Consider the following 11,121-nt stretch of genomic DNA (forward strand, 5'->3'; position numbering starts at 1 on the left):
CTTGGATTGAGCGTATTCTTATACATATTCCAAAGATAATTGAGCTACAAGGTGGTAATGAGTATATAGAGGGGAGAGATAGGCGTTGTGTAGGAGAGCGGCCAGATTTCGGCTAAATTATTCTTGGCAGGACAAAACTTTTGTGAGGCACCTCCGTACCGCCCGCCTAATTTCGCAACCGCACCTCATACCGAACAACACCTTTCAGTGACGTTTACAATTTTCATGTTGAAGCGCTGTGTTGTCACGACTGCAAGCTTTTCTCCATCCTATCCCCGCGGGTCAGAGCGGCATTTGTGCTGAGGCACATGATCGTCGTGCATCGACCATCTTACAACTGACGAGAAGCCACGACCTTGAACGTGCTTACATCTCATTCGGTCCTGATCTGACCATTGTCGCCCTGCACACGCGGCTCAATCTAAATGGATGGTGCGCCGTAAAATTATATAAGGGGCGGACCAGAAATCTTATCCAGCCGCAGGTTTATATGCACATGTCCTCCGCCCCTTTTTCCTTTCCGCCTTTGCGCCACCACGCTTTTCCTCGTCCAACATGTGCCACTTCATCCGCATCAGCTGCAGCAGCTGCCACATCACCATGAAGCGCGATCCGGTCAACTGCGGCCACGGCCTCGCCGTCCTGGGGCCCTCGGGCTTGATATTCGAATGCGCCAGCAGTAATAGCGGCGATGCCGCCGACTCCGAAGACGTTTTACGCGAAGCCGGCATGTGCGAGGCGTGCGAAGAGGAAAAAGCGAGCGAAAATGAAAACGACTCCAACGCCAGCAGCCCGCTGCTTTCCTGGAAGCGGAAACAATCACCTTGATCCCAGATTACTACTTGTACGACTTATTATTTTACGACCTTTTCGACACCGCAGCTCTCTCTCTCTCTCTCTTTTACTGTCGAACATAAGGAAAAAAAGAAAGACAGAAATATTATAATACACCTTTGTAATACCCTTTACTTACTTCTCCTCTGGAAAAATCAAGACGACACCCCGCTCTGGGCGATAATTTCCAAGTCTCTCCCCGACGCATTTTTCTCAATCCAGTCGCTTGCTCCCCAGCGCTCCCACGGGCTCTTCTTGCGCGTTTCGTCCCACGACTTGCTGGTTGGTGGATACATCCTGCCGAGTTTCCACTTTCGGACTTTTTCCATGATTTCGTCGCCGGGCGAGGGGTGGTGGCGGTCTTTTTTGCTGTGGGCGTATGGCTGCGGGTTGAAGGCTAGACGGAGGAGTTCTTGGTCTGTTTTTGCTTTGAGTTCGGCGCGGTACGCGGCGACGATGGTTTTGCGGTCTTTGACTCTGGCAGGCAGTTGGCAGCGCGGGATGCGGTTGGGGATGGGGGCGTGTCTGATGCGCACGGGAGATGGCGGGCACGACGAGGGGCATATGCTGTCGGAATCTGAACTGTCGTCTTCCTGCAATTCTTCTTTCACGGTCGGTAGAGTGGGGAGAGGGGGCATGTTAGGCAGCGGTATGCCGAGGTGGTAGGCTTGCTCCATGTGGTCGATATGTGCCAGTGCGAGCTGTTTCGTTGCTGCCAGTCTCATCATTTCTTGCTCCTTTTGTATATCCTTTCTCTGGCTACGATCAAACAGCTGCTTGAGTGTTTGGTTGTCTTGTTCAAGAGCTTGCAGCTTCTCCTGGAGAGGTGCGACTTCCCAGTGAGATTCATCAAGCGTCTTGTCGTGATACTCTTTGATGTACTGGTGTTCTTCTTGCCGTTGCTTTACGATGAAACTCTGCAATGCATCACTGCGCTTCTCCAACTCTCTCTTGCTCTGTTCCGATTCGTCTTTCCAGGAGTCGGCTGTCAGGTGCAGCTCATCGACTTGCTTGCGTAGATCAGCAAGCTCTTCTTGTGCTTGTTGAAGATCTGATTGAAGCTGTTCGTTCTGCCGTGAAAGTTCCAAATGTTGCTCCTTTACTGCGATAGCATCCCTCTCTTGCAGTGTCTCTTCTGCAGCTTTGCGCCTCTCCCGTTCTTGTTTATACAGACTCTCAAATCCATCTCTATCCGCCTGTCGCGGACTTAACGTTGGACTTGTGATGCCCGGATTTGGCAGACTGAAACCCCGCATCGAGTCCCTCTTTGTCTTCTTAAGGCTCAAGATTTCGTAATTCATTTCCCCCATTTGGTGTGCCAGAGTCACATTTGTCTGCCAAAGCTTTCCCATTAGCTCGTCGATATTTGCGATTAACTCGGTAGCCTCAGCGTTGTCTACAAAGGTCTTCATAAGATCACCAAAGCCTCGAATATCCATGTTTGGGTCGCCGGAAAAGGTTTGCGCGCGCTGCCCCACGGCCTCGCTGATGTCGTGCACGATATTTCGTAGTTGTTCGAGTTTCTTGTTGCTATCGAAAGCCTCGTCTTCGATTTGTTTGGCGAATTCTTTCAATTCCCCCAATTTATCTTGTGCGTCTCCTACTTTTATCTGAAGTTTTACAATTTGGCCCTCTTTTTCTACGACTACTTTTCGTAGTTTCCTGTTCTCGATTTCTGGAGTTTCCTTGAGCGGTAGGCCAGGTTCCAGTTGATTTCGCGCTTCTATCTTCTCCTCTAGCTCTTGGTTTCTGATCAAGAGTGCATCGTATTTTTGTTTCAGATTCTCTACATCCGCCTTGCTCGATTGTAGCTCCCGCTTTACGTCATCATGTTCCCCCGCAGCAGCCTCAAGTTCTTGATATATGGCCAAGACTTCCTCGTACTCTTTCTTCCAGTCTTGGACATCAGCACCAGCATCGCTAGACTGATATTCAGGAACGAACTCCGTATTTTTGTCTTGCGAATCTTTGTCGTTCTTTTGTAGACTCGCGTCTTCGTCCTGAGTTGTTTCCAGTTGGTGTTGAAGTGCCTGTGTAAGTCGCAACGCCTCATCGCGTTCCTCACGCAACCTCTCCAGCTCGACCTTCAGCTGCTCGACCTGGTCCAGCCGCCCCAATTCATGTGCACCAATTAAATCTTCCTCTACTTCCTCCTTTTCCCGCTTCCACTGATCAAGTATAACCCCCACATCGCTACCAACCTGCGTCTCGTCTTCAGTATCTCCAGCATCTCCGCCGTGACTCTGTACCTGACTACCCGCAGCACTCTGGTTCCAGCCATTCTCAAAACCCGGCGTTCTCTGCATTACAGGACTGTTCTGGTGGTAATACCCCTGTGCAGAAGACCCCTGCAGCGCCGCACTTTCTGGGCGGCTCGGAATCTCTCTCGATCTGCGATTCCATCCGGCCGACGAGGGAACCTCCACTTTTTCGTTCTTCTTGGCCCGAGAAGCTCTAGTAGGCGCTGCATAGCTAGTGGTATTGTTTCGTGGTCGCATTCCCACTGTAGCATAATCTTCTTGGTAGGTAGTTTTGCGCAAGATGTTGTTGTTCGAGTATCTTCTCCTCGGTGCATCTTGGTACCGGCCTTCGTCTTGGTCTATTGCGTAGGATCTTTGCGGAACTGCGAGCGAAGGGAGTACTGTGTCTTCGTCGATTCTTTGCAGGATATTTGACGACCTTCGCCGAGATTCGTGGGTTGGGTTTGCCCAGTGTGTGGACTCATCATGTGGAGGAGGGTTGTTTCTCCCAGAACCGTCTTCTTTCGACATATTTGCTGTAGTGTTTTTATTTCTAGGCTAATCACATTCAATGTCGATTTTAACTGCGCTGCTCGAAGGCATGGACTATGTATTGGCGACATCCAGTTATCTATCATGTTTTGACTTCATTGTTTGACTGAGATTCTTTCAAAGTCCTTTTCCGTATTTCCGAGATCACATGGATCACATGGTTCGTGCAGAAAGCAAAATTCCAAATGCATTGTCGAGGTTTTACCAGAATTTGTGGCGCTTTCTTTATTTGAGGATATAATACATCCAGGCTGCTGAAGAAAAAAGTCCATGTCCTAAACAAAAAGGGGTTGGGGTTACGGTAACATCTCATGGCAGTGCAAAAAGCCACACTCACAGCCAGCTTCATTCCAAGAGTTCTGTCAACTTCAGCACACATGCGGTTGAGACATAGCCTCCGGTCCAACACCCACCCGAGACAAGCCACGCGCGTGCCATGTTCTGTCCGCGGAGGAAGCAAATGCTTGGCAAAACTAAAATCTGGTCAGGGGCGCTGCGGTCCGAATATGCCCGACATGTCTAGTTACCTAACCAGAAAAGAGCACCATTTCCTAAATCAAGTCTGGAAGCTGCTGCGGAGTATCTTCCCCAAGGACAAGCTAAATAAGCGCCGTGTTAGCCGTGTTAGAGCGTAGCGTGCTAGCGTGATACCAGCCCCATGGGACCGTGTAGCACACAAGTCCAGCTGGCTGAGCATAGACGAATGCCGCTATTAAGCCGTCTTACTCTGGGCAAAAGTCGTATGGATTGTTTTGCCACATTCAAGAGTGGAGTGTGCTGGAGGGAATGGGTGTTTATGTCAGACCAAGCCAAGAAGGATGTGCGAGATAGATTAGGAGTCCGGATTGAGGCGAAGCAATTGCATAAATCCCAGCTTTATATGGTCTGTTGGATGGCGCGATCGTTCAGTGTAGATCGAAGCTTGGGGAAGCTTGCACGTGCTAAGTATTAGGTGTAGTTTGCTGACAGATTGCATCCAGCCTTCACTAACCTCAGTCTTGGCCTCGGCGACTACCCGCGGGCAGAGCGCTAATGCCCAGCGCGTGTTCCGCCGTCGTTTTCAATTCGACACTAAGTAGGTAAACCACCTTGATAGGGCCCGAAAAGCCGGCATTCCTGGGATTTTTCAATTGGCTGGACCGTTACATAGCCCAGATCTCCTGAATCGGCCTCCAAGTAGTTAGTAGCCATCGACCAACAGATGTTACATCGACAACATGGTTCGATAACTGCATCTTTGGGCTCCACTGTAACAGGCGGTAAGTTTGCAGAGAATCCCTCGCGGCATCGTTGCTGAACCCGACCGCAACCGTTGGCCTACTGCGAGTGCTTCTGCTAGTGTACCAATGCCAGGCCTGGACGTGGAATATAATTTTTAGCAGTGGGGGCTGTTGGTTGGCTGTGATAGGGCCAAGCAGCTATCCCTGACGCGGCGGCTTTTACTCTGTGAACAAAAAGGGGCTGGCGCTGGAGCTTGCAAAACATAGCGCATCAAACCAACGTTGGTGACGACGGCCAGACTGACGACGGCACTGCCGTGCTATGATGACGTTTCATGGTAAGCATCCTGCTCAGGTGGGGTAGACCGCCTAAACCCTTCCACGAAGCAAGAAGAGCACATCAATCATTAGCTCCCGCGGAGAATAACTTTTAGCTCTCCATCCATTGCTATTACGTGCTGCCGAGCCATTTAGAGTGGTATGCCCATCGGCCCGAGGCCGCGATATGTGCACAAAATCAGTGACGGGTAGAGCCGGTGATGAGCATACCTGAAGCTCCATTAGCACTCTTATGGAATAAATCTCAGTGCGCAGATGCCACGGCGGCTTGGCGGCAACTTGTGGCGAGCAATGGGGCATCCCCGGGTTGAGTAACGCGGACTCCATCGAGGCCAGTGCAGGCGATCAGTGACAGTGACGACTCCGTCTAGATGCGTGCGTGCCTGGAGCGTCTCGCCGACCACAGCAGCCTGGGATCCTACGGTAGCGAAATGCTGTGATATCTCCCTTGACGCTGCCATGGCTGATTGGACTGTCCGGCATACACTCGTGATGCACCGTGTTGGGGAGACGCTGTACGGCTAGCTCGTTTGCTGTCTTTTTGGGCGTACCGGTCCAAACATGCATGCTCAAACTTGACAAACCCCGTTGAACCCCCTGATTCAAAGCAGTGTAAAAAACAACAAGATCCACACGTGTTTCGTGCTTGCTCAGGCCAATCGAAATTGTCTTTGAGGCTCGACCAAACCCGGTCGCACAAAGTTGAGACCGTTTGGTTGACATGCCGAAATGGTATTAGTATGCATTCCAGAGAAATGTCCTCAGGGAGCGCTTGTCGGCACGATCGACCGGAAGCAACCGAATTTTTGCTGCATGCATCCAACATGCAGCGCCTCGCCCAGCTGTCCACTGTCTGTCTCCAAAAGACACCCAGTGTCAAACAATCCTCATTGGCCTGTTCCAAAAGCCATGAGCGCAGGGAGCCTGAGCTCAACAGCCGCGAACGGGCAGGGGTGATGGGATTATTCTGAGAATCGAGCGGTCAACGGGCTGCTCAGCCTTGCTGTGGTGGCGCATTCGTGACCAGCGTGCTGGGCGTGCTGTGCTCGCCCTTTGTCTCGCCGCTGCAAATGCCAAAGTCAACAACGGTATCGTGTTTGAGAAACGGCTAGTCTAGAGGTGCCCATCAGATGATTGCACAGGTGCATGTTAGCATGTTTTGTAGATGCTGGATATCATGGTATCGTGGTCGGCCCTGCCAAGTATCAGCAGCTGTCAGGGTTCTGGCATAGATGAAATGCAACCATCCGTAAAGGGCACGCCAACCCAAGCTACCAAGTGACGGAAGGTCCAGATTTATTTGAACCAATCGCTGCGAGCTGGGGAGGAATTTAAGCCCATGTACCGCCCAAGTAACTGGCTGCTGAAGAAGGGGGCCGTTAGCCCCGGGGATACAATTGGTGCTGGGAATGCAGCCCATCATCTGATAGGACACAAGACCCCAAGGGTGCCACCAACAGCTAAAGATACCAGTAAGTGTGGCTTACTATGGCGAGCGCCAAAGGCACATGACTACTGCAAGCCATTGTGGATCCCTGTCAACATTGATGAACTCTCCCTTAAGCTAGGTGACTGCTATGAAAGGGCGTCCTAACTGGGCGTAGCTCCCGCCGATAGCTGTCGCTGTGGAGGGGCTGAGGGCCGCTTCCAACCCCACTGGGGAAGAGAGGGACTTCGAAACGTGAACGGACCAGAGGGCTAAGCTGTGCGCCATCTCGTACGTACGAAATCGTTTGGAAGGCTCGCAGTCCAAAAGCAGCCCGACTCGTCGGTGTGGCAGCCATCACCAATCCGGTAGTCTCTTTGTCCATGTTGATACAGAGATTCACTACACTGTACGTGAGCAGTTAACCTAGAGATGAGGTAGTCGCTACAAATACCATCTCGCCACTGACCCCGGACAAAGGATCCCTCTCGTTTGATTTGCCCTTCACAACTTGCTCGAGCCCTGTCTTCGCCACAAGGAGTAACGGGCCAGAACACCGCAGCTCCGACCATACAACTGCCTGTCTGACCTGCCATTTGGTGTCGTCTGTCCATCTGATTTGCTTGTTGGCATATTCAAGCACTGGAGCCGGTGAGAGGCGGGTGCCTGCAACAGGTTCGTTCCCTGAACGCTTTGCGAACTGCGATGCATCGTTGCGATGCAGCAAACCCAACAGAAAGCAACATTTTGGCCATGGTTACTGACGACTCCGCAGCGACATAACTGGAACACATCCTTTTGGCTGGAGGAACCTAGAGTAGACACTAGGTTCAGGTTAAAGACAACCTCTCATCAGCCGTCCTCAGTCACTGAAACATTTCGCTTAAAGGAGAGACATAGTTTCGACCCATCTGCACCTTGTCCACTCGAAATCTCAACGACGTTGCTCTTGGTTTGAATCCGAGGGGGAGAAAGAAACGATAGAGGGAAGAGCGAATCCAATCTCCACTGTCGCGGCGATCCAACCAACTGCGCTTTGATGCTCGCTATGATGAGGGGCGACACGCTCATCCAACAACATCCCCCCACTCCGCCGAATGCTGGGGCAGAATACCAGGCTGGACTGCACCAAGTTGCGCAATACAACGCAGACCGCGGCTATTCGTTCGGAGAGCCGGGATACGGTTCCCCTGGGTCGGTGGCGCACGAAGTTATCCCTTCGCATGCGTCACATGCCGACAGCCATACTCGTGGGCTTGGACTAGGTATACAATATGTGAGCGCCCCTGCATTCTCCCGCGCACAAAAATGCTGACCAAAATCCAGGATGGATATGGGCCTCCGGCGGAGTATTACCATAATGTCCCGTACAGTGGCATGCCGGTAAGTGAATTTCAACAGTAGTCACAGGTAATGTGACTAACAGGTGAAAGAACGACCAAGCCGTGTTCTCACCGCCAACTCCAAGATCCGCAAACGGCGATGAGCCCAGTCGAAGAATTACCCGTAGTGGAAGAGCAGCAACCGCTCCCAACTCACCGAGAAGAAACGACGCAAGTCCACGACCAAAGATGATGCCGAAATCTAGGAAACCGAAGATGAACAAGGGCGACAAACAAAAAACACCGAAACTGACAGCGCCATTGAGCATCCTGACAAAGGAACTGCACCATATCCCGGTCAAGAACATGGAGGAGTGGGTGAACAGACCGGCAGATGTCCGAAGGCGGGAAGCAGAGAAGAGGAATGGATACATCACTCGTCCCATGAACTCCTTTATGCTGTACCGGTCGGCCTTTGCAGAAAGAGCAAAGTCATGGTGCTTGCAGAACAACCATCAAGTCGTCTCGTCCGTCGCCGGTGAGAGCTGGCCCCTTGAACCACCAGAGATCCGCGAACTGTACAATGAGTATGCGAAGATTGAGAGAATCAACCACCAGAATGCGCATCCGACATACAAATTCTCGCCAAGCAAGACGGCCGCGCCAGCTAGAAAGCGAAAAAGTGAGTGGTCGGACGATGAAGAACCCAGCGATTTGGACGATGCCGAGTGGGCTCCAGGTGCGGGAAAGCCGCGCCCGCGGCAGGTGAGACGCATCGACCGTTCGATCAGTTACCCAGCAACCGGGGTTGGCGCAGAGTATTTTGACGGAACATTTGGACCAAACGCGAATGGTGTCAACAGATCCTCATGGGAGATGACGAACGAAGGGCGGCCGATGCCGATGCCGATGCCCATAGCGATAGGCCAGACCGACCTCTACAATCCCTATTTTCAGTCTGCAGGCTATCCAGTCATGCATCTGAGCCCGAGCTACACAGACGACGCGCACATGGCGCTGCTGCATACCCCAACGCCCTCGAGCCATTTCCAATCGAACCCAGCGATGCTCGGCCTGCCCGGAGGAAACGCAGACGACATCCTGCACCAGTGTCATTCACACGTCGGTACACCCTTTGATGAAGTGCAGGTGGATCCGCTGCTCACATTATATGGCGGGAATCATTCCGACATCAATCCTGCAGCTCTCCAGAATACCAGCTTCCGGAATGGGCACATGGGCATGCAAGAAGCAGCGCTGACCCAACACAACTTCGACAACCTGCTGGATCTCTCGCATGATGACTATCACGCATGGCAGCCCGATCCGACCATGGCGTCCTTGGAGCAAGAGTCCGAGTTTGACAAGTGGGTGGGCGAGCAATGACCTGTTATGTGCCAATCGATGCATGTTTGAGCGATTGTGTTTTTCTTCTGCCGTGCATGGCATCATTCAGCTGTTCACCTAGATACCCATTGGGAGAGCGCCTTATGGACACCCGGGTGCGTTATGGGTAGCATTTGAGGCGTTTATTTTTATTGATTAAAAGTTTCTGCGATTGGAGCATGTTAGATATGACTTTACCATATGTGTAGACCAAATGAACCTGCAGAGGTCCGTGTCCGATGCCGACACTCTGCTCTCGACTGCCGGGGTTGCATATGACCGTAGTATAGCATGAATTGTAATCGTACCAATAGCGTGCAGTACAGCGGTATGAGCGTGTAGCGTCTGTCAAATAATGGTGTGCGAGTCGATGGTTTTGTGTAAGGGGTTTCCAGAAGCGTGACGTTGAACTTGACAAAGCCAAGACGCGGTGGTGCCCCACCCTTCTCCGCGACGCGGACGCGGACGCGCCTGCTCTTCTGCCAATGAGGGGTCGAGCCATTCACCTCGCTGGGACACGGGCAAGACTCACTCCTCCTATGCTTGCCGCATATCCCAACAGCTGGATTTCCCTTGAAGACCAGATAGCCAGATAAGCTTGCATCTGCCCAACTAACCACTGCTATAGACCAGGCCAAAGCCACTCTTCACAAGACTAGTACACCACACACCGCACTGGGCAAAGTCACCACAATTCATACTCAAAACAGTCTCCCGCTTACCCAGGTCACACACCGTTGGTCATGTACGGAGAAGCAGCCAATAAGCTAGTAACATTATTCTTCATCCCCCACCAAGCATCAAAGGCTAAGAGAAAACAAGGTCCAAAACGCAAAGCGCACCCTCGCTCTTCCTCACCTCCCGCCCTACGCCACCGAACTCACACGTTCGATTGTACGCGAGGTACGCGACCTAGACAAGGATGTGTCTTCGATCCTCGCTCCCTACGGCGGTTCCTTCAACCCTAGCGCCTCTCCAGAGACGGCTTGCGCACTCCTCGTCAACCACCTCTGTATGCGCCGGAATAAGCGATGCCTGTTAGCCTATCATAGAGTGCGAAGCGACAAGCTCGAGGAGTACTGCTGGGAGGGCGTTGATGTGCTCGAGCAACAGGGAAGCAGAGACCACAGCGGAGAGGCTGGCAGGAGCGCGCTGGGCGCTGGGGGCGGCAGGGAAGAAAGTAGTCTGAGTCCCGAGGAGGAGGAATACGTAAGACAGTACAGCGATCTCCTCGCCGCATACAAGGGCCAATGGACCGACATCGACCTAACGGGCAGCCTCGAGCCACCCCGCGATCTGTTCATCGACGTTCGGGTCCTCAAGGATGCCGGTGAGATCCAAACCGAGTACGGGTATGTCAACGTCTCCCCCCCCCCCCTTGAATACCGGCATGCCGAAGTGCGGCAAGGAGACAAGAGCTAACCAATCAACTCCTTTCCCGCCTTAGCTCCATCACACTGACCAAAAACTCACAATTCTACGTCCGCCAGGGCGATGTCGAACGCCTGATCGCTCAAGGTTATCTTCAACGCCTAAGCTAAACACCAATTTCATCATCTATACATGGCCTTCACATTCCCCGATTTCCAGCGTACTTTGGATAAAATCTTTTTTTTCTCGCTTCCAAGGAGAAAAAAGAGAGGCTGCAACACTCAGCCCCTGCGAACAACGCCCTCCCAGCCGCAACGGGAGAATCTACAAATCACACGCGTACGGAAAGTGGACCCCCCCTCCCCCAAATCACCACACATGCACCGCTGCTTGCGGCACATTCGCCTCTCCTCACGTGCCCTTGACCCACT

At 52.3% G+C, this 11,121-nt stretch overlaps 4 protein-coding genes across 4 annotated transcripts; 3 read left to right on the plus strand and 1 right to left on the minus strand.

Moving 5' to 3' along the window:
* Window positions 1-425: 425 nt before the first annotated feature.
* Window positions 426-828, plus strand: SETTUDRAFT_23195 (uncharacterized protein; the record flags this gene model as incomplete). The annotated part of the gene is made up of 2 exons (XM_008031841.1): window positions 426-432; window positions 485-828. The coding sequence occupies 2 exons, from the start codon at window positions 426-428 to the stop codon at window positions 826-828; spliced, it is 351 nt and encodes a 116-aa protein (XP_008030032.1).
* A 161-nt stretch (window positions 829-989) lies between these two features.
* Window positions 990-3,605, minus strand: SETTUDRAFT_34702 (uncharacterized protein; the record flags this gene model as incomplete). The annotated part of the gene is made up of 1 exon (XM_008031913.1): window positions 990-3,605. One exon carries the CDS (start codon window positions 3,603-3,605, stop codon window positions 990-992), a length of 2,616 nt encoding a protein of 871 aa, XP_008030104.1.
* A 3,839-nt stretch (window positions 3,606-7,444) lies between these two features.
* SETTUDRAFT_141783 (uncharacterized protein) lies at window positions 7,445-9,558 on the plus strand. The gene is made up of 3 exons (XM_008032112.1): window positions 7,445-7,887; window positions 7,938-7,994; window positions 8,045-9,558. The coding sequence occupies exons 1-3, from the start codon at window positions 7,651-7,653 to the stop codon at window positions 9,317-9,319; spliced, it is 1,569 nt and encodes a 522-aa protein (XP_008030303.1). The 5' UTR covers window positions 7,445-7,650; the 3' UTR covers window positions 9,320-9,558.
* A 487-nt stretch (window positions 9,559-10,045) lies between these two features.
* SETTUDRAFT_165484 (uncharacterized protein) lies at window positions 10,046-10,986 on the plus strand. The gene is made up of 3 exons (XM_008032113.1): window positions 10,046-10,089; window positions 10,142-10,671; window positions 10,767-10,986. Exons 1-3 carry the CDS (start codon window positions 10,063-10,065, stop codon window positions 10,858-10,860), a joined length of 651 nt encoding a protein of 216 aa, XP_008030304.1. The 5' UTR covers window positions 10,046-10,062; the 3' UTR covers window positions 10,861-10,986.
* The last annotated feature ends 135 nt before the right edge of the window (window positions 10,987-11,121 follow it).

The sequence above is a fragment of the Exserohilum turcica genome (genome assembly GCF_000359705.1).
Source record: "Exserohilum turcica Et28A unplaced genomic scaffold SETTUscaffold_7, whole genome shotgun sequence".
Taxonomy (NCBI): domain Eukaryota; kingdom Fungi; phylum Ascomycota; class Dothideomycetes; order Pleosporales; family Pleosporaceae; genus Exserohilum; species Exserohilum turcicum.